The sequence below is a fragment of the Lactuca virosa genome, chromosome 1 (genome assembly GCF_052849685.1).
Source record: "Lactuca virosa cultivar CGN04683 chromosome 1, Lactuca_virosa_CGN04683_v6, whole genome shotgun sequence".
Classification (NCBI taxonomy): Eukaryota; Viridiplantae; Streptophyta; class Magnoliopsida; order Asterales; family Asteraceae; genus Lactuca; species Lactuca virosa.
Genome location: NC_136426.1, coordinates 2,493,719 through 2,521,546, shown reverse-complemented (window position 1 = coordinate 2,521,546; position 27,828 = coordinate 2,493,719). Strand labels below are relative to the sequence as shown.

The window sequence follows — 27,828 nt, the reverse complement described above, 5'->3', positions numbered from 1 at the left end:
ACCATCATCATCCAATATGCCGAAACCTGGAGATCCGCTATACTCGGCTTTCCAACAATTCTTAAAGCAACAGAAGGATAATAATCCTTCTTTCTCAAAAATAGTTTCAGAGGAAGACAATGATGATTCCTCAGAATATATTTTAACCCCACACAAAGATTTAATAATTCTTTTGGAGGAAAAGGATATCATGCTATATTTTAAGGATAATGATGATCCATGGAATTTATTTTCCAGATATCTGGATACTGCGTCATACGCAACATGTTCTTATAAATCACGAAATTATTACGAGAATATACTAATTTCTACAGGTACATGTGAAATTTCACATTTCTCCTCTGCAGGAGATAAAAAAGTTTATAACTTTAGCAAAGTAATATTCAAGAGGATTATATCTGCAGAAGAATGGGGTTTAAGCACTCTCAGGGAAAGAGAATTTCTCCACCCTGAACAAAAAATCTTAATAAAATACAATTTCTGGGATTATATCGATAGCTTTTATAAAGCTTTTCTTTATGAAAATCCAAAAAAGAAGCATTCTTGGTTTTTCAAAATATGTGACCAAGTTTATAAACAAAAGTTGCCAAATTGGTTTACACAATGGTGGACATCATATGGTCCAAGTGTTCAAATTCTACCTGAACCATTCAAATCTTTATATGTTGAATGGTTACATGTAGCTCCTAAATATAAGGAAGCTCTTGAACATTCCAATGGGGGAAGAGAAGTAATACCTACTCTCCATTTTTTCATAGAATTTTCAATTCCCTGGATCTGGAAATGGATCCCAGAAGTGGATTATAGTCCCAATCAGTTCCCATCTTTACAAAGGTCATACCTTACAAAATTTTGGGCAAAGATGTTGCAAAAAGATCCGGTCTCAAATGAGATAAATTCTAAACAAACGATTGATAATATCAATCAAGCAATTTCAAAATATAAATCCCAAAAAGAATTTTTATCCCATAAGGAACAATCCATCAGTTTTAATCCTTATGAAAAAGCATTGAACTCCATCAAAGCACAGGGAAATTCCTCGCCATCAAAAGATGAAATTATCAAGACCTATTTCCGTCAAATGAAAGAAGATCTGCTTCAAAACATCAATAAACAATCGTCAGACAGCTCCATGTTATCTACAGGCAATGATGATAATTGTCTTGCAGGCGAATCTCAGCCAATTGATGATAACAATGACATTATGGATGAATTTACGGTCGAAGATGCTTTTGCCACTATTGAAGATATAATATTGGAAAAGCTACAAAAGAAGAAGACAAAAACTTAATAAGTTTACGGTGAAAATTCCTACACCTGTTATTTGCTTTTGTAAAACAACAATAATAGAGGCATCTTATCAGCCAGTTGTCACAATGCACTCGATAGTGCACTCAATTATTATTCTGTAACATTTTATAGTTTTTAATCTTTGTTTGAAGTCCGGGCCTATATATATAGGCTATTATGTTTACATATTTTGTATCTTGGAAGAGTTCTTCCTATCCTTTGCTTACTCTCTCTCTTGTAAAAATATTCTGAAGCAATAAAATAAGTTTTAAAGTATTACTGGTGCATCCATCTTGCGTTGATTGTGTTTCCCCTAATTCTTGTAAGTTTTCATTACTTATACTTTATTATTGTTTGTACTAGCCTAATGATAGGCTAAACCCTTTTAAGTGTTAAGTAATCTCATGGAATTATGGCTTTACTAATCTGGTAGAAACCTTCGGTATCATATAGTTATTTGAAATACAAAAGTCTAGGTTGATAACATGTAATTTAATTTGAAATGTTTTACCATTAGTCGTGATGTTGCCCGCTTTTTTAGCCGAAGTTTGGCGTTGTTAGGGCTGTTTGTCATTGACTCGGTATACATTAACGTTTCAAATCAAATTATTTGTTATTGTAAATAATCCTATGACTGTATTTTGGCATAACTATATGGTACCCCTGGGCCTTCTCTGTGCATTATGTATGTATATATATATATATATATATATATATATATATATATATATATATATCATTTTTGTGTTAATTACACAATTTTTAATCACACACTATCTAACTTCATTTCTTTTATTCTTTATTAAACTTTAGTGTATCATTTTTAATAAAGTTTAATCTATCATTTTTGTATTAATCACACATTTGTTAGGAGAAAAACTCGAAACCGAAACTAAAAAAACCAACGAATACCGAAATCCGGCCGAAAAAAGACCGAAAAACCCAAAAATGTGCACAGACTGCGAGACCGGACTGGAAAGACAAGACCTGTCCCAAAAAAGATCGGACCGAAGGAGACCGGTCTAAAAAAGACCGGCCCAAAAAAACAGCACCGCTCCGAAACCGACCACAAAAACCGGACCGTTTCGAGACTGGCCCGAGACTGTTTCGAGGCCGCAAATGTACAGGTCTAGACCGAGTTTAGCCTAACAAGACCCTAGTCTTCGTATCGGATTATCCGATCGGCCGATCCTTTTTAGACCCAAAATCCCGGTTCTTAGAGAATAGAATAGTCGATTTTAAAATTGAAACAAAGCCCAAGCCCAAACGGCTGCTTTTTAAAATATCTGTACAAAATAAATAGACACGTAGGTAGGGTAGGTACGCGTGTATCCATTCCATTTACAAAACCAAGCTCGTTGTCACTAATTCATCTATCAAGCAAAATAATGATATCATATCATATGTTGTCTCTTCCATTAAAACCAAACCGAACAAAACATATAAAAATAGTATCATATCCCCGCAACCCATTAAAACCAAACCCAACAAAACATATAAAAATGTATCATATCTTTACGACCCATTACACATGAAAATATACTAATACTTGAAAGATAATAATATAGTTTAACAAATTATATAATTAAATATATATATATTAATTCCCGTGGGCACGAGGGAACAAGAAAGTTTTAACTGTTACTTTGGCCACAAATTTTATAGTGTTTATAGTTTTGCCTAAGTTGTTTTTGACTTTTTTGGTTTTGCCACATTTTTGTAGTTTTTTCCAAAATTGCCTTTTTTGTTTTTTTTTTACACTTGGGCCACCAATTTTCCAAGGCTGTTAATTTTGGTAACATTTCTTGTTGTTTTATCCATTTACCAATTCAAAACTCAATTAACGTCAAAACCCTATTCACCCTATGCGGAGTATGGGCTTCTCCTAGTTATATTAAAAGTATCTTCCTAAAGGAACAATACTTTTGTTTAATTGGTGGCTTTTTTGGTGGATTTTTTTAAAATTTTTTTATTTAAGAAGATTATGTTGATGTTGCCTCTACACGTGGTATTATATGATTGGTGGAGAATTTTTTTTTTGATGGGTTTAATTATATATATATATATATATACAGTAAAGTCCCGATATTTTCATCCAATTGACACGAAAGTCCCAAACTAATTTTTTTTACACAAAAGCCTGAATTACCGGCATTTATTGACCCGATTGACCTTTTTTGCCGGTAACTCATTTAATAGCCGGTAATCGAGTTGATGTGGCTACTAACGCTTACCTGGAAGATGACGAGGACATCATTAAATAAAGAAGGGTTAATCGAGCTGGAAAAACCTCTCTTTCTACTGCGACGATTCTAGGGTTTTTACTGTGAGGGAGATACAAATTCGAGTCCGAGGGAGATACGAGTTGGAGCCTTGAAGATGGAAGGTGTGTTGGACTTTGACACAATCGACGTGGAACTAGATGAAGATTTTCTAAAGAAACAGAGTAGGAGATGTAGAGATGAGTTCTTGAACTCACTGTCTCTTGACGATGAAGATGAAGACTTCATAATCCCATTATTCGAGAATGTTGAAGATGATGAAGCACCCGTGGAAGAAGAACCTTTGGATGACGAACAGGAGGAGGAAGAAAATGTAGATGAAGTTGTGGATGAAGAGGAAAATGATAGTGAAGCTCAGTTTAAATATTCCACACATGATCCAAACGTGAAATGGAATAGAATGAAACCTCAAGAGGGAGAAAGGTATGAATCTCCACAGCAACTTAAACTCTGTTTAACAAATCATGCCATATCTAAAGATTATCAGATTAGGTTTAATAAATGTGATAGTGTTAGACTACATTGTGTGTGTGTGTTAGTGATCATGAGAAATTCGGTTGTCCTTATTATGTTAAAGCCTCTTGGATGAGCACTGAAAAGTCATTCCAAATAAAGAAAATGTATCCACATCATACATGTGTCAAGAATTTTAACAATGGAAAACTTATGGGACCAACATGGTTAGCTAGACAATTCCTTAAAGAACTTATTAGGACACCTAATTTGAAAGCTAAGGAAATCCAAGAAAAATTTCAACACAAATTTCACACTAAGATTTCATGGGTAAGGAGTTATAGGGCTAGATGTAGGGCAATGTCCATGATTGAGGGAAAATTAGGTGATCACTATGCAAGGGTGTGGGATTATGGTGGTGAATTGCTAAGATCCAATCCAGACAGCACCATTAAAATTTGTGTTGAAGACAACAATGATGGTACAACTATTTTCAAAAGGATGTACATATGTTTCAAATCAATCAAAGAAGGGTGGAAGATGGGTTGTAGAAGGGTAGTAGGGATTGATGGATCTTTTCTGAAAGGGCAGTGTAAGGGACAATTATTAACAGCCATAGGTAGGGACCCAAACAATCAAGTTTTTCCCATAGCTTGGGTTGTAGTTGACATTAAGAATAAGTTTAACTGGAAGTGGTTCCTTCAGTTGTTAGAGGTTAACCTTGGAATGGATGCAGGAAGGGGCATGTGTGTAATTTCAGACCAACATAAGGGTCTTCTTGAGGCAACAAAGGAGGTGCTACCATATGTTGAGCATAGACAGTGTGCACGACATATCTATGCCAACTTCAGAAAAGTATATAGTGGAATTGAGTTAAGGAACCTATTCTGGAAGGCTGCCAAATCAACTGTAGAGGGGGAATTCAAGAATCACATGGATGAGATTATACAGATTAGCCCAGGTGCTTATGAACATCTAATGGCAAGGGAGCCAAATACATGGTGCAGGGCTTTCTTTTCCACTGGATTAGCCTGTGAGGCTGTAGAAAATGGTATGGCAGAATGCTTCAATGCAGTTATACTTGATGCTAGGAAGAAGCCACTACTGACCATGCTTGAAGAGATAAGGCTATATATGATGGACAGGTTTTACAACCTCAGGGAGTTAGCTGAAAAATGGGAAGGAGATGTGTGTCCATCTGCAATTAAGAAAATGGAAGAATTTGGTGAGGACTTGAAGTAAGTTCTCATTGTTTTGTATACATTTATGGAGTCAACATAGAGAAAAGGAATGTAGACTTTGGGATGTATCAGGGATACCATGTGTCCATGCCCAAGAATCTATCATGTTAACTCATCAGGATCCAAAGACATTTATCAGCAGGTGGTTTGGTAAGGCAATGTACATTTCAAGTTATAGTTCTAACATTCTACCTGTTAATGGCAGTAATTTATGGGCAGAAGCTCCTGATATTAAGCCCTTACCCCCCTTAGAGAGGATGATGCCAGGCAGGCCTACTGTGAAGAGGAAAAGGCATGTCTCAGAGAGGGATGACAAGTTCTCTCAAGTGTCCTCAAAGGGCAGAACTGTCCAATGTCAAAACTGTCAACAAAAGGGGCACAACAAGAAAACCTGTAAAAATCCACATGTTGAACCAGATCCTAAACCCAATAAGAAAATAGGCAGGCCAAGATTGGACCCTAGTCTAACCCAATGGACAAGACGTGGTAGAGGGGGGAGAAGGGGAAATAGAGGAGGTGATAGGGTACCCAGAGGTGGGGGTGGCTTTCATAGCTGGTTTGAAAGAGGTGAAACCTCAAATATAGTACCACCCCAAAAAAGGGTCAATGAAGAATATAAATCTAAAGAGATGGTGGATGTAGATGTGATGAGTGATGGAGATGGGCTGGATATGGCAGATATGGACTACATTACACAACAAATTACAGAGTTGAGGAAATCAGGTTACACTGATGTAGACATTATGAGATGCCTTGGAATTACAAAAGCTCATTTAGAAGAGTTTGGATATGTAGTAAGGTTTCTTTTAGTGTTTATGTATATGATTAAGTGTTTTTTTACTATTTTTTTTTTTCTGTTTTAGGCTGCCAATGTTGAAGGTGGACTGGAAGGAGGTGGACAGGGTAATGAAGAAGAAGGACATAGACAAGGAGATGGAGTGGGAGGAGGTGGAGATGGACAATGTAATGAAGAAGAAGAAGGATATGGGCAAGGAGATGGAGTGGAAGGAGGTGGAGATGGACAAGAAGGAGAAGGAGATGGAGAAGAAGAAGATGGAGAAGAAGAAGATGGAGAAGGAGATGGAGAAGGGGATGAAGTGGAAGGAGTTGAAGCTGAAGATGTTCAAGGAAATGATGAAGGTGGAGAAGGAGTTGAAGTGGAAGCTGAAGATGTTCAAGGAAATGAAGAAGGTGTTCCAGTGAATGATCCAGTACAACAAGGGCATTTTGGGAATAATATGCAACAAAGAACAAGGAGACCCTCAGAGAGGATCATTCTTCAGAAGCTGAAAAAGAAGGTGGTTGACCCTCTTGGTATAGGAATGTGTGAAGATAAGGCATTAATTATAGATTAGGGATAAGGGTTATCATCTTTTGGTTCATATTTTGTAAAAGGTGGTACTATGTAAACTGTTGCATACCATCTTTTGGTACATATTTTGTAAATGGTGGTACATATCCACTTATATTGGTTCATATTTTGTAAACAATTACTGGTAATTAAGCAAGGGCATTAAGCAATGGTCACAATTGGTCAATGTCATATTTTAGTTCAAATTTGGTTGTGCAGGTTAGCCTTGGTTATTGACAGTTTTATTATTCATATGTGGTTCATAGTTGTTGTACTTTGATTTCACCATAACTCAATACAACATAAGTAAAATGTTCATTACATTGCAAAAGAAACAACATCGTACATAGTGACTACATATCCCACTACATTATCTTAAAATACAAACCAAAACATAAACCCAAAATAAACCACAACATTGACCACCCTGGAACAACACCACCTACACCTTGCACTTGAGCTGGAACAACTTCTACTACTGCTTCTTCCATTTGTTCTACAACATCTCCATTCCACCCATTGTGCAATTGTAAGAGCAAGCCCTTGTACCACTGATTAGGGAGTGGAGGATCCACCCAATCAAAGAATTTGCAATCTTTACTCGAATCCTGGATAATCCAAGATTAAAGAAAGAAAAAAAAAACTAAAAGATAAAGAATTTCAACATTAACAACTAACCCTATAATTTGGGCATCCAATGAATCTTCTTCCAAGATTTCCTGTCTTCCATGAATTCCACCTTCCAACTAAGTCACCACAGTCGCAATGTGTCCTTTGAGGGGGATTGAACCTTCTCACAGCCTTGCTTCCAACAGATGAAGAAGACGACATTCTCGTCTTTTCCTTTGAAAAATACGAAGTTAGGGTTCATGGGGATTGACGGTATGGTGCTTAAGTAAGGTCGACAACTCCACATAAGCCTCTTATTTAATAAATCAGTGGTCCACGTAAGCATTTGGTGCCACTTCACCAAGTAAACCGGCTGCACCGGCAAAAAATGTCAACCGGGTCAATAAATGCCGGTAATTCAAGCTTTTGTGTCAAAAAAAATTAGTTTGGGACTTTCGTGTCAATTGGATGAAAATATCGGGACTTTACTGTATATATCCCTATATATATATATATATATATATATATATATATATATATATATATATATATAGGTTCAGGTATTTAAAGTAATTATTGTGTTATTGTATGCATAAATATGGGCCAATCAAAATTAAATAAAAAACTAAATAATTAAATAAATCAGTGAGGGTAATTTAGTAATTTGGTAAATCAATTCTATAAATAGTCCCTTTATTTTAAGGATCCGTTTCTTATTAACCCTATTAAAATCCACCTCCAGATCACACCGGCGAACTAAATCCGCCTCTTTCTTCCTCACACTAACAACTGGTTCTTTCTCCTTCCCTCTGCGCCGTAGGTCACCTTCCTACTTGTCTCCATAACCAATTAATCGTCGTCCTCGCCACTGCTTCCTTCGCCTAATACCATTTTCAGTTTCTGATGAAAATCGGAACTCAATTGGGATGTACAATGGTCAAAGTGTGAAAAGTCAAAATTGACTTATTTAAACGAAGAACAGTGGGTTGTTGATTTGGAATTAAATTGAAGTCAGGTTCTCAATCGCCAAGCGAGTATTGCTAAAAGTCAAAATTAAGAACGAATTCGCTGCGAACCTCTTACCTGCGAACGTTCGTTGACTGTGATTCGAAAGCGAACCTGTTGAATGTGATTCGCATCTCACGACGGTATGGATTCAAAGTTCCAATCGGCTTGCAATCTGAAACAAGACTGGACTCGGGTTCGTGATGGTATGCTTGGAACCGATTGATCACTGTTGGATTATTTGTCATTTGGAATTGATTCAGAGATTGAAACATTTGAATTCGGAGTTTTTGTATACGTGTTCCAGTCGCATTATTTAATCCGACGTTAAATTGGGGAAGAAAATATTCAAGTTACATTTTTGGCCCCTGCAACTTCAGCGATTTGATAATTCTGGTCCCTGTTGTTTTCACAGCTTGGCCCCTGTGGTGACATTTGGTCCATTTGCTTCAGTAAACGATGTTTTGACATCATTATCACATGCAATTGGTAATTTCCTGAAAACCATATTGAAATTTTGCATTTCTTCCAATTACTTTTTTTTAAGGTCATCTATTTTTACTGGTATCAAGTAAGACTACTTGGAATTTTCACTGAACTTTAATTTTAAGTTGGATTATTAGTTTGATATTTCTTTTTGATTATCAGAAAAGGATCTGGAGGTTGGAACTGGTAAAGGAGATAAGCAAAAGCAGGGACTGCAAGTTTTCGTATATTAGATAAGGAGAATAAATGTGTTCTCACATAATGGTATTCTTATAGAACGTAATTCTCGTCTGGTATTAGTCTCACAAAATGTCATTACCGTAAGAATGGTTGGAATCAATGGATTATGGACCATTGAAGAAGATCAATGGCATTTGTTCACGAATTGTATGGAATCACGAATTCCAATTCTGTTGGAATGAAATCATGAATTCTAATTCTGTTGGAATCTAAACTACAATTTGGTTTTGTTTTCACAGAAGTTGATGCTTGAAGAACGGACCACAAAATTGAAAGTGATTCTAAGCAACATTATTCTTTTAGAATGTATTAGTGTCGTTAGATTTTGATGTTTTCTTTCCCGTTTTGAAAGTTTTTTGTAGTTTTATTCTTTAACAATAAATGTAATTCTTAACAATTGTTACCCGTATTCTATAAGAAATAATGTATTTTTTGTTTTTATTCTTCAATTGATTTTTCAAGAATTTGTTATTCTACAAGAAGTTTTTAAAGTCATGATCAAGAAATAGGTTCAAGAATATTTTTATTATTTATGGTTCAAGAATATTTTTATTTTAAATATACTCATAAACACATTCTGTCAGAATATCCGAATTAAAAGAATTATAATTCGTAAAATCGGATTTTTAAAATTAATAGAATCTATGATCCCTTAAAATATGCAATTTTCCTTTATTAAATCTATATTAATTGACTAAAATACCCTTGTAATTAAATTAGATGATATTTTTCAATTATATTTAATTCAATAATATATATTAATCACTTTCTTAAAATAAGTAAAATTGATTGACCCACATTTATGCATACAATAACACACTAATTACTTTGAATAGAATAACCTAAGCCTATATATATATATATATATATATATATATATATATATATATATATATATATATATATATATATATATAGTGATTTACAAGAATGTCACAATTCACATGTACGTGTTGTGTTTTCCTCATCTGTGCTTTCCACGCAGCAACTATCACCGCTTTAAAGCCATCAGATTTTGTTTCTAGGTGTCCATGTCGGCAACGACCATACGAGCATCTCCACAGCTACCGCTTCCCTTTATAAAATCGTCCTTAAATTACCACCGACTTCTCTATCTCTCCTACTGTTCCTCTTTTCTTCGTCCTTCTCCCCCAATAGAACCACCAATTGGGTCGTCACAGCTAAAAGTTCTGGTTCACGTCTTCAACATCTGCAGCTGTTTTCCACACGGAATCCGTCTGCCATCGCTATGTAATTTGTGTTTGGTTCTTGTAACACCCCGACTCCCAGGTATATATCTTTAGAGTTTTATGTCTATATATCAGAAGATCTACTCGATGAGTTGGTGCCTAGACTCATCGGGTAGCGACACGTTTGGCCATGTGGTTTAAGTGACCAATTCGACGAGTTGGTGAACCTGACTCGGCGAGTTGGAGTTGGAATGAGAAACCCTAATCCCCAGAGTTTTGCACCCTATTTAAAGGATCCTTTGCCCCCTTAGCCTCCCCTTACAGCCCCTTGTGAGTCCAGAAACCCTAAATCGCCGGTTTTCTCTCTTTTTGTGTGATATTAAGCTTTGTGGTGAATTGTGGATGGAAGATCTTGAAGTACTCATGCTTGGAACAAGAGGAAGGCTGTAGATCCGAGTTCTTTTTCATCTTAGCACCGTTCTTGAGGTAACAAGTTGTTACCTTGACCTTCTTCGATCTAGATCTATGCATGTATGAGATTAGGGTCACTTTGACAATGTTGATATGTTATTTTTTGTATTAGGCGTGATCTGAAGTTGCAACTTCAGATCTAGGCTTCTCTTGGTCTGTACGATCATAAAGTTTCAGCCTTTAGTGAGTTAATACCTTCTTCATCCCTTAGAACCTTTCTTTAGCTTGATTTGGGCCATTATCACCTTGCATGTACGTAAAGTTTGCAACTTTACGTAAGAAGTATGCCTTAAGAGCTTAAATCTTCATTATGGAGCCTTAAAGTGGCTTAAAAATCGTCTGAATGGAGACAGGACTGAAGGGACTCGATGAGTTGCATGGCCAACTCGGCGAGTCCGATGAAGATTGTCGTGCAAGGATTTCTGCATGGACTCAGCAAGTCAGTAGGGTGACCCAGCGAGTCAACTAAGGTTTTCCCGATATTTGGACATGCATGAACTCGACGAGTTGTAGGAAAACTCGACGAGTCAACCGTAGATTTCACGACTTCTCGAGTTCAAGAAGGACTCGACGAGTCGGTGAACTGCACTCAACGAGTCGGGTCAACACGGACTGTTGACCTTGACCGTTGACCTTGACTTTGACCAAGGATTGACTAGTTGACTTCTAGGGTATTTTGGTAAATTGGAAATTTATTGAAATGATTTTATGGTAAATATAGGTGGTGGAGATCGTGGCCGTGGTTCGAGAGTTTGAGTTTATCGCTTCGATTCGTTAGCTGAGAGGTGAGTTATCCTCACTATATCAACATGGTTTAAGGCACCAATGCCGGCCCTATTCGGATTTGTATCTGGGTTTATTGCATGATATGCTTATTGATTTACATCCTCGTGGTTAGGATGGCGATATGCTTAGTGACCTGGTTAGTTCGGTATCCTGGTATATATAGGATGGTGTTATGTTAGTGACCGGTTAGGTCTGTGTCTTGGTTATAGGATGTTGCTATGATGGATGATCTGTTAGATCAGTTGCCTGTTAAATATGCTAGCATATGATATTATGTGCACATGTTTGTTTGATTTGGGATTGGGTTGAGGCGGTCCTGCTTTGTGCTGAAGGCCAACATACCCAGGGCGGTCCGGATAGACTACAGGCCCATGAGGGCTTGTTGGTCAGACCGAAGGCCCGACGAGCGGTCCGGATAGGCTGTAGGCCCTGCGAGGCGGTCCAGACGTGCCGAAGGCTCGGAGAGCGGTCCAGATAGGATGAAGGCCTGCGAGGCGGTCCAGTCAGGCTGAAGGCTCATTATGCATGTTGTTTGTTTATATGTTATTGATATGTTTACGGCGTTGGTATTTTGGGGGTAACTCACTAAGCCTTCGAGCTTACATTTATCGATTATTGTTTCAGGTACTTCGGATGATCGTGGGAAGGCGAAGGCGTGACCGTACACTTCCTCGATTTATGATTATGATTTCTGGGAACTCTGATATGATATTATTTTGAAAACAAATTGTAATAACTTAATGATTTTAAATGTTTTAAAAAGTTCAAATTTGGCGTGATTTTTATGAATGTTACAAGTTGGTATCAGAGCCTTGGTTTGAGTGAATTGGAGGAAACACTCGCGTCTCTCCAGTCTCAAACTAAGGATAAGATTTTAAAATGATTTTCTTAAAATGTTTTTTTTGTAAATAATAAAGGAGGATGCAAGTGTACGATCAGCCAGAGCTCGCGGATAGACCCCAAAATACCTTACGGATTATTTGATTATGTGATATGTTGGAACAACATGCTAGTACTAGGCTAGGAGTCTTTAGGAATTGCATGATAGAATTGTCTGATTATATGATGCCTGATAGCCTAGGGTTTTCCTTATATGAAATTGACATCATTACTGTAGTTGCTTAGTGTATGCATTACAGTTGTACATAATTAAGGTCTTATAGCCTAAGAATGTTGGTTTGACCTTATTTCCTGTTCTTGTTTGATGAAGGGCTTAGGGTAGGATCAAGTATTCGAAAGTCTATAGGGTCCAGCGTTATGTACGGCTAACATATACGGGTGCTGCAGGGTTGGTGGAAGTTTCATGGATGGGTTGTTTGGATGAGTCCGCTGATTATGAGATATTTAGCCTTCCTCTAGGAGTGAGGACTAAGTGCATGCCATGTTTATGTATAGTTTTATGGCGTTGTGATGATACTTGAGACAAATATGGGTAGGTGTGGAAGGTAATATGGGCCCGTACTACTAAAAGCACATGACCCATACGCGTAGCAAGGAAGTCACAACCCCTAGGGTTTTGTTGGGAGTTCGTTCCTGGATTGTTATGTGAAATATCTGATATCTTTTTGGTATGTTTTCAGCATGGTGGTTACACGACGATTCATGACTGGATCCGGGTCAAGATCAGGAGAGGGCGGACAGGAGGCGCCGACAGCGCCCGAGACTATCGGCCAGATGAGGCCAGACGAGTTTGACGACAGGATCCGGGAGATTCTGCATGATGAGGTTGTTGTTATGTTTCGGGCTCAGTTGCCGGAGATGTTTCGGTCTATCAAGACCGCTATGGTGGAGTACTTTGATGATCGATATGCAGCCCTCACCGAGGCGGCTGCCGCAACAGCTGTATCGGCGGCAGGGTTGGGAGCCGGACGGGTTTTTCAGTACCGGGACTTCGACAACTTGAATCCCCCTACTTTTGATGGGACGCAGGACCCCATGAAAGCCATGAGGTGGCTGTTTGACGTGGAGGGGTGTTTCTTCATGTGCTCGTGTCCTACTGACCAGAAGGTCAGATGTGCCCTGAACTTGCTGAGGTCCGGGGCAAAGGACTGGTGGAGACTGATGACTGGGTCGTATTCGGATGATCAGAGAGCTGTTGTTACTTGGGAGCAGTTCAAGGATATGTTTCGCGCTCGCTACATACCGCGGGTCGAGCGTGAGCGTTTAGCTCAGGAGTTCTTGGATCTGAGACAGGGTACTGAGTCAGTGACGGAGATCACCCGCATGTTCACCGAGAGGGCGATGTTCTGCCCGGAGTTTACTTCTGAGCAAGCTCAGATGACTCGTTATCTGAGCATGCTTAAGACGGATATTCGACAGTTTGTGGCGACCCAGCGTTGTGATACGCTTCTGGATTTACAGGAGGCCGCTAGGCGGCGTGAGCTTGAGATTGAGCTACAACTTAGAGAGCAGGGTCGGGCCCCGACACAGACACAGCCGGCGCCGAAGCAGTCTAAGATCGCTGATTCCAGATCAGGGGGACAGCAGGGCCGCACTTGTGGCATGTGCGAGAAAGGTCACTCGGGGGTTTGTAGATTTAACATCGCGTGCCGCAAATGCGGCCAGGAGGGGCATTATGCAAAGGATTGTCGTCAGGCGGCCCCGGTTCAAGATATGAGGATCTGCTACCACTGTCATCAGGTTGGTCATGTAAAGACCAACTGTCCACAGCTCGCAGCCAGGCCGGCGTAGGCTCTAGCGCCGACTACACTGATGATTATTGATGGGAGTCATGGTCGAGCAGCGCCCCCGAGGGCCCAGGGACACGCTTTCCAGCTTACAGCCGAGGAGGCCAGAGCAGCATCGGATGTGGTTGCTGGTATATTTCTATCCATTATCTTACTGATTATATCTGTTTTATGCTTATATGTTGTACCTGTGATTAGGTACGTTTTTAGTGAACTCCTTACGTGCTTTGGTATTATTTGACACGGGGGCGAGTCAGTCGTTTGTTTCTCAGACTTTCAGTAGGGAGTTCAGGTTGCCAGTGGGAGAGTTAGAGTGTCCGTTGCGAGTCTCCATCGCCAACGAACACGAGATTTCCGCTTCTTCGGTCTATCGGGGTTGCATATTGGAGATTTTCGGAGTATCTTTTCCGATAGACCTGATTCCGATTCCCATGGGGGATGTATGTGTGATTGTGGGTATGGACTGGCTTAGTCGCTTTGGAGCTATGATCGATTGCGAGGGTCAGCAAGTGGTGGTTCGAACCCCAAGTGGGGGAGAACTGATTGTCTATGGCGAGGGTACCAGATTGGGATCATGGTTTTGTTCAGCTGCCAGGGCTCGGCAGTACATTCAACACGGGTGTGCGGGTTATCTAGCATACGTGGTAGATATGTGGGCCAGAGATCAGGTTTCAGTTTCAGAGGTTCCAGTGGTCAGGGAGTTTGCTGATGTGTTCCCGGAGGAGTTACCCGGAGTGCCTACGGAGAGGCAGGTCGAGTTTAGGATCGACCTAGTGCCAGGTGCGGCCCCTATCGCCAAGGCGCCGTACCGGTTGGCACCGCCAGAGATGCAGGAGCTGTCATCACAGCTGCAGGAACTGCTGGGAAAGCAGTTCATTCGTCGGAGTAGTTCCCCGTGGGGAGCGCCGCTACTTTTCGTCAGGAAGAAGGATGGTTCACACCGGATGTGCATTGATTACCGGGAGTTGAACAAGTTAACGGTGAAAAACTATTATCCACTCCCGAGGATAGATGATATTTTCGATTAGTTGCAGGGAGCATCTTGGTTCTCCAAGATAGACCAGAGGTCCGGGTACCATCAGGTCAGGGTCAGGGAGGAGGACGTGGAGAAGACCGCGTTCCGAACTCGTTATGGACATTACGAGTTCTTGGTGATACCGTTTGGGCTCACCAACGCGCCAGCAATATTTATGGACCTGATGAATCGGGTATGCAGGCCGATGCTCGATCGCTCGGTCATATTATTCATCGACGATATCTTGGTGTATTCCAAGACTCGAGAGCAGCATGATGAGCATCTGCGGGAGTTATTGGGAGTTCTGAGGCGAGAACGACTTTATGCCAATTTCTCGAAATGCGAGTTTTGGTTATGAGAGGTCCAGTTCCTGGGACACCTCGTTAAACAGGAAGGGATTTTGGTCGATCCGGCCAAAATCGAGGCGGTTATGCAGTGGGAGGTTCTGAAATCTCCCTCAGACATCAAGAGCTTTTTGGGATTGGCAGGGTACTACCAGAGATTCATACAGGATTTCTACAAGATTGCAGTACCCTTTACTCGTCTGACGAGGAAGGGGGTGGATTTCCGGTGGGGCCCCGAGCAGTAGAGGGCGTTTGAGACCCTCCGACAGCGACTATGTGAGGCTCCAGTTTTGACTCTCCCGGAGGGAGTGGAGGATTTTGCGGTATTCTGTGATGCATCCATCACGGGACTGGAAGCGGTTCTCATGCAGAGAGGATGGGTGATAGCCTATGCATCGCAGCAGTTGAAGCCGCATGAGGCGACATACCCTACTCATGACCTGGAGTTGGGAGCGGTGGTATTCGCTCTCAAGATTTGGAGACATTACCTCTATGGGGTCTGCTATACCATCTACACAGACCACAAGAGCCCGAGGCACATCATGGATCAGCCGAACTTGAACATGAGACAGCGCATATGGTTAAAGGTAGTCAAGGACTACGATTGTGAGATCATTTACCACCCAGGTAAAGCGAATGTGGTTGCGGACGCTCTGAGCCGCAAGTCAGCTGGATCTTCTATCCCAGTGACATGCATGAGGATTTCAGTAGATTCTCCACTTGTGGGCTTGATCAGGGAAGCCCAGGCTGAGAGTATGCGTCAGGAGAACTGGAAACTTGAGAGGATCAGGGGTGAGAACACTCGGTTTGTGCAGGATAGCCGGTGATTATTGACCCGTTGCGGTCGGATCTTGGTTCCGATGTCTGGTGGGGTCAGACAGACTATATTGGAGGAGGATCATAAGTCTCGCTTCTCTATTCACCCAGGGGCCACCAAGATGTACCGGGACTTGCGATTGAGTTACTGGTGGTCGTGCATGAAGCGAGAAATCGCTTGGTATGTTGAGAGGTGCTTAACCTGCAAGATGGTCAAGGCTGAGCACCAGAGGCCGCATGGCAAGCTGCAGCCTCTGTAGATTCCCATGTGGAAATGGTAACAGATCACGATGGACTTCATCACCAAGCTACCGAGAACGACGAAGGGGCTCGACACTATTTGGGTCATCGTGGATCGATTGACCAAGAGTGCTCATTTTCTGCCCATTCGGGAGAGCTCATCGGCCGAAAAATTGGCTGACGTGTATATACGCGAGATTGTCGCTCGTCATGGGGTTCCGGTCTCTATCGTCTCAGACCGTGATGTTCGGTTTACCTCCCGATTTTGGCAGAAGTTCCACGAGGAACTGGGCACACGGCTGCACTTCAGTACAGCCTATCATCCGCCGACAGACGGCCAGAGCGAGCGGACTATACAGACTCTTGGGGACATTTTGAGAGCCTGTGTTATTGACTTCGGTGGGAGCTGGGACTCCTACCTACCCCTTGCAGAGTTCTCCAACAACAACAACTTTCACTCCAGCATTGGTGCTCCACACTATGAGTTGTTGTATGGGCGGAGATGCCGCACCCCAGTCTGTTGGGGTGAGGTGGGTCACAGGGTGATGTGTCGGACCGAGGTAGTCCTGCAGACTACCGATATGATTCAGCAAATTAGAGAGCGGCTGCAGAGCGCACAGAGTCGGCAGAAGAGCTACGCCGACCAACGTCGATATGAGTTGGAGTTTCAGGTCGGTGACATGGTACTCCTAAAGGTCTCACCCTGGAAGGGTGTGATCCGCTTCAGGAAGAGGGGGAAATTGGGTCCCCGATACATTGGGCCATTCAGGGTCATTGTCAGGGTTGGCAAGGTAGCTTACAGACTAGATCTTCATGAGGAGCTCAATCAGATTCACAGTACTTTCCTAGTTTCGCAATTGCGGAAGTGCATTCTGGACAAGGCGGCGGTGGTGTCATTAGATGATATTCAGGTCGATGAGCGCCTGAACTACGTAGAGAGGCCAGTGACCATTCTGGAAAGGAAGGTAAAGGTTATGCGGAACAAGGAAGTGCCTTTGGTAAAAGTACAATTGGAGCACCGGAGGGGATCTGAGTGGACTTGGGAGCCGGAGGCTGAGATGCAGGAGCATTATCCGGAGTTGTTTGCCGCAGCTGACTTCGGGGACGAAGTCTAGTTCAAGTGGAGGAGAGTTGTAACACCCCGACTCCCAGGTATATCTTTATAGTTTTATGTCTATATCAGAAGATCTACTCGACGAGTTCACGTTTGGCCATGTGGTTTAAGTGACCAACTCGACGAGTCGGTGAACCTGGCTCGGCGAGTTGGAGCTGGAATGAGAAACCCTAATCCCCGGGGTTTTGCACCCTATTTGGGCCATTATCACCTTGTATGTACGTAAAGTTTGCAACTTTACGTAAGAAGTATGCCTTAAGAGCTTAGATCTGCATTATGGAGCCTTAAAGTGGCTTAAAAATCATCTGGATGGAGAAAGGACTGAAGGGACTCGACGAGTTGCATGGCCAACTCGGCGAGTCCGATGAAGATTGTCGTGCAAGGATTTCTGCATGGACTCGGCGAGTCAGTAGGGTGACTCGGCGAGTCAGCTAGGATTTTCCCGACATTTGGACATGCATGAACTCGGTGAGTTGTAGGGAAACTCGACGAGTCAACCGGGGATTTCACGACTTCTCGAGTTCAGGAAGGACTCGACGAGTCTGTGAACTGCACTCGACGAGTCGGGTCAACACAGGACTGTTGACCTTAACTTTGACCAAGGATTTACTAGTTGACTTCTAGGGTATTTTGGTAAATTGGAAATTTATGGAAATGATTTTATGGTAAATATAGGTGGTGGAGTTCATGGTCGTGGTTCGAGAGTTTAAGTTTATCACTTCGATTCGTCAGCTGAGAGGTGAGTTATCCTCACTATATCAACAGGGTCTAAGACACCAATGTCGGCCCTATTCGGATTTGTATACGGGTTTATTGCATGATATGCTTATTGATTTACATCCTGATAGTTAGGATGGTGATATGCTTAGTGACCTGGTTAGGTCGGTATCCTGATATATATAGGATGATGTTATGTTAGTGACCGGTTAGATCTGTGTCCTGGTTATAGGATGTTGCTATGATGGATGATCTGTTAGATCAGTTGCCTGTTATATATGCTAGCATATGATATTATGTGCACATGTTTGTTTGATTTGGGATTGGGTTGAGGCGGTCCTGCTTTGTGCTGAAGACCAACATACCCAGGGCGGTCCGGATAGACTACAGGCCCATGAGGGCTTGTTGGTCAGACCGAAGGCCCGACGAGCGGTCCGGATAGGCTGTAGGCCCTACGAGGCGGTCCAGACGTGCCGAAGGCTCGGAGAGCGGTCCAAATAGGCTGAAGGCCTGCGAGGCGGTCCAGTCAGGCTGAAGGCTCATTATGCATGTTGTTTGTTTATATGTTATTGATATGTTTACGGCGTTGGTATTTCGGGGGTAACTCACTAAGCCTTCGAGCTTACATTTATCGATTATTGTTTCAGGTACTTCGGATGATCGCGGGAAGGCGAAGGCGTGACCGTACACTTGCTCGATTTATGATTATGATTTCTGGGAACTCTGATATGATACTATTTTGAAAACGAATTGTAATAACTTAATGATTTTAAATGTTTTAAAAAGTTCAAATTTGGCATGATTTTTATGAATGTTACAGTTCTTAATTCGGTTTAACATTTCTAAGATCGTTTAATTAAGTTAACATAAATGGAGTAATATAGGTCAATACATATCGATGGAAGGCAAACGGGTAACAAGTTGCGCATCTAGCCCTTTATGGATGGCAAAACTAATTCTTTTGAAAACAACATCTGTGGATCTAGGAGATATGACATTAGAATGCATGACCCGTTGGACTCTGTTGAGGAGCTCCACCGCCTCTGGTGCGAGAAAACCAAATGTATCAAATGCAAAAGGTACAAACACATGTTGATTTTCTATACATGCGTTCTTGTGCTTGGCCACTTTGCACGCATCGGCTTTCAAAGCGGCATACCCTGCTGTGAAACCCCCGCTCCTCAAACCGACGAGAGGAGAGACCCCAGTAAGATCCACACACACGTGCCTCCCTCCTACCCATCCAAAGACCAAAATGTCAGCCGGTCTAAGTGTGGATCTTCCATCCTGCGGGTCCGTCAAAAATTTCACCGGCGCTTCTTTCTTCGCAGAAATACCAGCACGCCGACAAGCATTAAAGAGAACATCCCTAAGCACATCATGTATGTACTTGAAACCAGGGAGCTCTCTACAATGAACCGCATGTTCCACAGAGGTATCCAAACATGCCTTGCGGAAAACTGGGCATATCTCGTCAATTGGGAATAAAGGAATCATGAGGCGGTAACGAATGATAGTTCGGTACTCCACACAGGAGACATATGCTGGCTAAGGCCTTCGATAGGGATGGTTAGCTTGAGTTTGGAAATTGGATATTCCTGCTTGAGTTTCTGTTTTCTCCTTTGACGGTCTGGTCGTCTTTCCCGATGGAAGATTTAAAGGTACTCGAGAAGAACTCCTTACGAATCTCAATTTCGTCTACATCGCCGTTTCTCCATCTGGTATGTAACACTGCAACGCCCTGTGCCCACCAACTGTTTTATAAAATTCGTCTACTGTTATTGTTCATCTTTCCTTTTCATTTTTTCTTAGTTTTATAATAATGAGTATTGAATCAAAACTTTGTTAGATGATTCAATTTCATCATATTCCAACTGTTAACGCATATTTGTGATGGATTAGTTTAAAAGCTGAATTTCTGTGAAAGGAACACTAAACTCTATCTCCTTAACCTATTTTGGTACAGAAGTTGCCAATTTGTTGAAGAATCTGTCATTGGATTCTCAATCAAAGACATTTTTTGGGTTGTTGAAAGAAATCTTACTCAATCTACTGTTAATCGCCAATATACATTTAATGTTTTAAATCCGACTCAGTTATTCTTTCATACCCTCTTATGCCACCCCCTGAAATTCGCAGTATGCTTCCAACCTCTTATTTATTACATCATTTTAATTTAAAATGTTTACACACTGTAATGATGGTTACTTATGTATGAGTATGACACAATGAGTTATGTTTTGTGCTATGTTTCTATAGGACCTGTCACATGTTATGGGAGACACAGAGAGAATTCCTTGCAATGGCATAAGAAAATGGTGAAGCTATAAAAGGTTAGTATAATGATAGAAGTGGTTTTCTTTATTTTCTCCTTAGATCAATTTATTTATCTAATAAATGGATGTTAAGATGCAGAGGCTACCCAATTGAAGAGTTGGCTGAAGTAGTTCTTTCCTAGATATAGCCTATCTTTTAAGTAAGTTCTCTTTCCCATTTCTTTAGCATGATAAACTAATGATGATTGTATTAAGTACTATTGAAACAAAGAGGAAAGATAGATTGGGTACGAAAAAGAATTAACGAGGCAAGTTTTATAAATCAATAACAAGATTTAAAATTTTGGGGAAAAAAATTCAATTTAAATTTAACATTGGTCTACAAATTTCATTTATTTTCTTAATCAGGTTGATTCACTGTATTTACCCCAAACTAAAAGCTACGGTTAATGCAAATTATACACTACATGGACCAAAAATGCATATTCGGGTTCTGCTTAAGAAGGCAGATCAAGTTAATACTCTACAAGGAAAAACTATAAGATTCAAGTTGTTCTTAAGAAGGCAGGTCAAGTTAATACTCTACAAGTAAGAACTACTTTCTTTTTATTCTTAGACTTAATAAATTGTGTAAATAAGACTAAATACATTCTAACAAACAATTTCGTGGGATTTGGCATAAATAAACAACAGCTTATCATGTGGAAACTGTTTTTCTGAATATTAACCATGTACAAATATTTGTAAGCATTTTATGTTGAGACGTCAGATTGTTACTTCCGGAACACCATGTATTGATGGAACACCGTTGATGTTCACTTGTGCAAGAAAGAATAGGAGAAATCTAACTTTGGGGGGAGTTGACTTTCACTCTTTCACTATGCTAAGTTGCACGGAAACGGATACGGCAACGGGAAACGGATACGGAACGGAAACGGGAAACGGCAAAACTCAAAAATTCAAGATACGGATACGGTAGAGATACGGCAATATAAAAATATAAAAAAACATATATATATATATATATATATATATATATATATATATATATATAAAAGAAATTCCAAAATACATTAAAGAAATTTCAAAATATGTAAAGACTTTACAGTAAAGTGTAATCTGAATTTTTTCTTGTTCTTGTCATCTTGATTGACGACACAGGAGGCAATGGCGCAAGGCAATAAACGTCGTTCACCAAGGAGGCACTCAGGCAGCGATGGGTTTAGCCGTTTAGGCTTTGTAATTGACTAATTGTAGGGTAATATCAATTACAATAGAACTACAGCCCATTACTCCATTAGCGGACATAAAAAAGCCCATGCAAAAAAAAAAAAAAAAAATTGGAAACGTTTATGAAACTTACCAGAAACGTTTCTGGGTTTGCCGATACTTGCCGGAAACGTTTCCCGGCGTTTCCCCCACGTTTCAGATACGGGAGCGGCTCCATATTAGGCGTTTCCATGCATCATAGTCACTATGTTTGTCCATTATTAGAATAAAGGTCAATAAAGATTTTGTTCCAAGGGTAATTGAGTATTTGGCGATCATTTAGCGTTAGCTACAATTTCTCAATGGAGTTCAATGCTTTTTATTTTAATCATTCAAGACCTGATGCAAGATAGGTTTATACAGTCATACGGAGAAGAGAACATTATCGGAAAGGCGTAGAAGAGAGGGTACCTGTTGTATGGTCCGCCGGGAACAGGAAAATCAAGCTTGAACGCTGCCATGGCAAATTACTTGAAATTTAACATCTATGGCTTGGAGTTGAATGATATAAAGTCAAACTTGGACCTGCGGCGGTTGTTGTTGGTGGCGACGCGACGGCTAACCGGTCCATACTGACCAAACTTGATGAGATGGAAAACCTTGAAAAGCAGGTTCGTGTCGTCCATAGTCATATATAAGTTAAATTAGATTCCGTGAGGGTATATTTGTAAATATTAGTTGATGTTTTTCTATTAGATCCTTCCAGTTGCCAAAATGAAACGTCTTGCAGATATCCCCATTGTGGCATTTGGTTCTCGTGCTTATTTGTAGAAAAAGCTTTAGCTACCGTTTGTTCGTTGTGTCTTTTTTCTTTTATTAATAGTTTTATATTTGTGGTTTTTATACAGGAAATGGTACAAAAACTTTTCAATGAAAAGGGTTCCATGTTATGGTCCTTCTCACTGTTGGCCCTACAGTCCATCATTAGTCATACACAGGTTATTATTGTTTTTTATATTTTACTTCTTGTGTGAAAGTTGTTTAAAATATGATAGTAAAAACTGACACAATATTGTTCAATGGACTTGGAATATTGTAAATTGCAATTGCTCTAATGCACAACTTTTCTATAAATATCCCACAATCTAATTTTTCAGTTTCAACATATTGCAAGTTGGTATTTGGCCAACAACTGTTGGTAGTATTCAAGCTGGAGCTTTCAAGATTGGTGACACTGCAGGAACATTTGGTAACATCCTTTAATGCAAACTTAACATGCCTGAATCGGTTGGAACCAAGATTTTAACATACAGTATATGGGTTTATATGGGAAGGGGTAATTTGGTCCATGTGTGAAAAATCTGAGCCATCTATTAAATTTTGGCAATATCTTAACGGTTCATATCATATATGTGATTATACAACTTATTTAGGGGGTGTTTGGATAGGAAAAAAATAGGCTGTTTATTGCTTATTGCTTAATCCCACCGCAATAAGCAAATTTAAGTGTTTGGATAGGAGTCTTTAAAAATCAGCTTATTGCGGTACGAATAAGCCAAATAAGCTGATTTTAATAAGCAAGGGAGGGAATGCTTATTGCTTATTGCTTATAGCTTATTGGTCATTTTACTCATATAAACTGTTTTGTTTGCCAAACACTTAAAATGCTTATTGCTTATTGTTTATTCCCACCGCAATAAACTAATCCAAACACATTTTAAACAAGTGCTTATTCCCACCACAATAAGCAAATAAGCAATAAGCTAATAAGCTAAAAACTATTTATCCAAACACCCCCTTAATCTAATGTTAAGTCGTTTAAACTTTGGACCTTTATACCTTCTTTTGCAATAAACATTACACATCAACATTTGGTATTTTTGGAACAAAAAATTTAGTCTCAATTTTGGAGCCGAATTGTTTTTTTTTTTAGTTTATTCATATGAATGGTCAAGATTCTTTCAAGCCTAATTGTTTCCTTTATATTTTATACATATATACATATGAATGGTCAAGATTCTTTTAGTTTGTATTAATTTGATTCGATTTACTCACAATATACTATGACTAACTGAATGATTGCTTTTACAGCTCTCCATTTTGTCTTCAGTTTGTGACCAAAATCTTGCATCTTTTAAAGGATTTTGGTCAATGACTAACAATCTTTACGGTATGTAGTTCACATGTCAAGCTTTATAAATCTTGGATTTGTGTTGTATTTATCATTGTACTTTAATTTGTTCGCATTCCAGGTTAGTTAGTAGGCATTTCTGTGGATAAGTGTTTGAGTGTTTGTAAAATTTTCTTTTGTAACTTATCTTCTTCCTTATTATCCTTGTTTCTGAATTGTAGGTTCAAAAGAGATTATAAAAAGGACTATAAGGTTACAAACTACATTAAAAAGATAAGTGGAAAGTGATAGCAACATACTTCCATTTATATGATTTTGGTAACATCAAACATGGACAATTAGTTTTCTAAATCTTCACATTTTTGTAGTATGGGAAATTCTGGTAAAATAAAGAGCATTTGAGGTTGTGGAGGAGTAATTTCGTCATTAGTGTTATCTTTTGTAACATGGTTTTGAGTGACTAGAATTAATATATTGAGCCTTTTGATGGAATTTGTTCTGTTTATTTGTTTATTTGTGCTGCTAGTGTGGATTTAAAAGTACAAGTATATAGTAAAAAATAAGAGCAAAAAAAAAAAAAAAAAAAAAAACACAGAAAAACAATGGAACTGCAAAAAACACCAAAACCTCCGCATGGGTCACATCGCTAGTTTAAACTTAATCAACAAAATAAAACCAAGAAACCTAACTATACTCTGTCAAACCTTCTATATATCTTCTATTTGTATTTAGCTCAAAGCCTTTTACAGGGGTTCATGTATGGGAAGATTTGACTTGATTTAAAGTATTATATTGTTTAAATATTTATATTATTTATCATTTGTATATTGTTTGGTATTTTTGTTAAAAGCTTTATGTTATTTTTTGTTTAATTTTTAGAAAACTATTTAAGTAATCAAATAAGTATAAAACATCAAAGCGTAAATTGGATTTATAATCTATTATTGTAAATTTATTCAAATTAGTAACTTGCCCGTCATGTTTTGCAGCGGCGCCAAACCATTTTGTAAATTAAATTTTGCCAATTGTATTGATAAAGTTATATATCGTTGCATTTGTTGGTAAATAAATATACATTACTCTTTCACCAATTTAAATAATTGATATAAATTAGGCAACCATATTTTAGTTTACATGTCAAAAAGTGTATATATGTAAAAAAAACGAATTTGTTACTTAAAATGAAGAAAAAAATGTTAATAGAAAAAATGTTCATCTTTACCAAGAAGCAATTAAACAAAAATGACACAATCTAAGTAATATTATTATGTTTACGAAGGAATAATTATCGATATGTTTAGGGGAAATGACACTGTAACCCATTGAAGTTTTACGTTTAGGTCTAAATGGTTTCTAAACTTTTTTTTGGGCTTTATGAAAGCACAAAGTGGATGTTCACCTGTTTATTTATTTATTACTGTTACCTAATATAACATGTTTCATAAGCCACATAATCACTTTCAGTTGATATTTCTTCCTTTATATCCAATCGAAAGTCAAATAAGTAATTTTGACCAACTGTTTGAATGATTGACCAAATACAAATTATCCCACCGAAAATATCAATTAATGGGATCAAAGCACCACCAATGCAGACGGTGAAGTTTGTTTGTTATCGATACTTTTGATGATGGTTGATGAATTCTTTATCAGAATTGGTGGGTTTCAAAATAAACCGGAACAATGAAATTTGATTCAATCTCAATGATGTGAAGTAATTGTAATTTTGTTATGCTCCGAATGACACCCAATATCTCCTTATGCTTCATAAAAGATGTCAAGGAAGATTAAATGATTTTTTTGAATGGTTAAAAGAAAAAGTCGAAATTGACATTCCAAGTTTATGAATTCCTATTCTTCTTACTTGTGTGATCAATTCAAGTGTCAATCAAAATTGTTGACTAACGTTAGTTCGAAGATGATAAAACATGTGAGATTCAGATGCGCTAATAATGTGAGATTCAGATGCGATAAAACACATTTATTGTTTGGAAATTCTTCCGGGCAGTGAATTGGGATGATTGGGAACAACTGGCTGAAGCCCCATAAATTAGGATTTTAAGTGAACATAATGAGATTGATATAATAAGTGCTCACCGAATCTGAAGCTCCGATTGTTTTCGTCACCCATTCGGTAGTTGATGCTCCAGATGACGAACTCGCCGGAGGTGGAGTGTTGCATCATACTAGGTCTTACATATCACAGATCGAAGCCCAAAAAGCCGCAAGTTTGGTGTTGTTAGCCGATTAACCGGAAGAGGAATAAGATGCTGTTTAGGTTTTGACTACAATATGAAAGTGGACAATTTGGTTGTGCAACCATGCCTGCGATGATGCTTTCGTATCCATCTGTTGGTGCCTAGTTGCAATCGTAGGCCACCACAAACTTGACCCATCTGATGTAGTCAATTAATGGAGAAAAGAAAGGGGGAAGAGGAATATGAGAAGTCAGTTTTGATGGAAAAAAAGAGTGTCAAAGGAAGTGTTGTCTACGTAGCATACTAATTTAGTGAGGGCTAATCGGTTTAACCTTTCATTTTGTCCAACGTGACTATTTAGACCCGACAAAATTCGTCTTATACCCCATAAAGCAAGAAAAATAGTTTAGGGATTGATTAGATCAATTTCGAAAACATTGTAGGCTACAATGTAATTTCCCCATATTTTTAATCTAGAGTTTAGAGTTTTTAAGTTTCAAGTGAGTTTGGCCACCATAGACCGAACTCTAAACTTTCAGCAATTTTGTATCTACTATAATACATAAAGATATTTTTTGCCACATGTCATACTCTTATTCATTTTGTCGCATGTCATTTTATAGTTATTTTAAATTATTATTTTTCCACATGACATTTTATGCTATTTTTCCATTTTATTAAATTTCACATAATATTAATATGTAATAATTGTAATAAATGTCATAATTAAAGGATATCAATTTCATTAATGCAAAATTTTCTTCTAATTTCAAAATTCATAAATTTGTTTAATGACAATGTAAATCTCAATTTTGACTTTGATTTTTATGCTATGTACAAACAAGTTCTGAAATAGTTAGTTTAATGACACAATTTAATACAAATTATATCAAATTATAACATGTTTGCCTTTTTAACATTTTAAGAGATGTGAACTATCTTAATGATTTAATTTTAATATATATTTTTTAATTAGGTTTTACTTTTAGAATGCATTCATTGCTCCAAATGGAAACAAACTATTAGCTTTAGATATGCATGAAATGAAAAAAAATGTTAAATGCCATATTAAAAACCATAATGTCCCATTTGTTGTATTTAAAAAAGGATTTCGAGTTAATTAACCATTATAAATGAGTTTTCTAAAGAAAATAACCATTTTTCAGGTTTTTGAAAAATGACCACTTACTCCGGCATGCCTCATTCTGAATTTGACCTTCAAATTTCAGAGTTCTTTTTTATTTTTTCCAAATTTGTTTTCCAAAGAAATCTATCTACTTATGTCCGAAATGTCCATTTCAAAGTGTTTAATGTCACAACTTTTCAATCTAATGTCTGATTTCCTGCCCTAATATTGTATAAAGTCCACATTTATTATGTTTCTTTCACTTTTTGTTAGATTTAAGTAAAAAATAAAATTTTTGCTCAAAATTATGGAACTGTTCATCGAATTTCGGATTTGTTCTTGAAATTCCGGAGTTTTTGAGAAAACCAGTGTTCACTCATGGGTAGTTATATGTTGCATTGTCTAAAGTAAAAAGTAAAGATGAATTAAAAATATTAATATTAGATAATGACGGTAAGCTTAACAATAAGACATCTAATGTTGAAGTGCTTACTTATTCATCATTTCTTTAAAATATATCAATAGTTTTCTTTTATTATTATAGATTGAAG

General features: G+C 38.7%; 1 protein-coding gene across 7 annotated transcripts; it reads right to left on the bottom strand.

Moving 5' to 3' along the window:
* Nucleotides 1–753: 753 nt before the first annotated feature.
* On the bottom strand, nucleotides 754–26,422 carry LOC145131668 (uncharacterized). 7 transcript variants are annotated; one of them, XM_079066336.1, is made up of 6 exons: nucleotides 26,051–26,422; nucleotides 22,408–22,481; nucleotides 22,294–22,336; nucleotides 21,977–22,087; nucleotides 7,296–7,460; nucleotides 6,910–7,225 (listed from the first exon to the last, which is right to left on the bottom strand). In XM_079066336.1, the coding sequence occupies exons 4-6, from the start codon at nucleotides 22,073–22,075 to the stop codon at nucleotides 6,983–6,985; spliced, it is 507 nt and encodes a 168-aa protein (XP_078922462.1). In that variant the 5' UTR covers nucleotides 22,076–22,087; nucleotides 22,294–22,336; nucleotides 22,408–22,481; nucleotides 26,051–26,422; the 3' UTR covers nucleotides 6,910–6,982. The 7 variants fall into 7 exon arrangements, 4 of the variants coding, with proteins under 4 accessions (XP_078922462.1, XP_078922451.1, XP_078922456.1 ...); XM_079066325.1 differs by having other exon boundaries at nucleotides 21,977–22,221; nucleotides 22,294–22,481; XM_079066330.1 differs by having other exon boundaries at nucleotides 22,294–22,481.
* Between the last annotated feature and the right edge of the window lie 1,406 nt (nucleotides 26,423–27,828).

Coding starts and splice junctions, on each gene's coding strand:
- LOC145131668 (XM_079066325.1), bottom strand. CDS start 22,075: ATGGAAACGCCTAATATGGAGCCGCTCCCGTATCTGAAACGTGGGGGA. Junction 7,461..21,976: donor CAAACCCAGAAACGTTTCTG/GTAAGTTTCATA, acceptor TATTTTTCAAAG/GAAAAGACGAGAATGTCGTC. Junction 7,226..7,295: donor TTGGATGCCCAAATTATAGG/GTTAGTTGTTAA, acceptor TGGATTATCCAG/GATTCGAGTAAAGATTGCAA.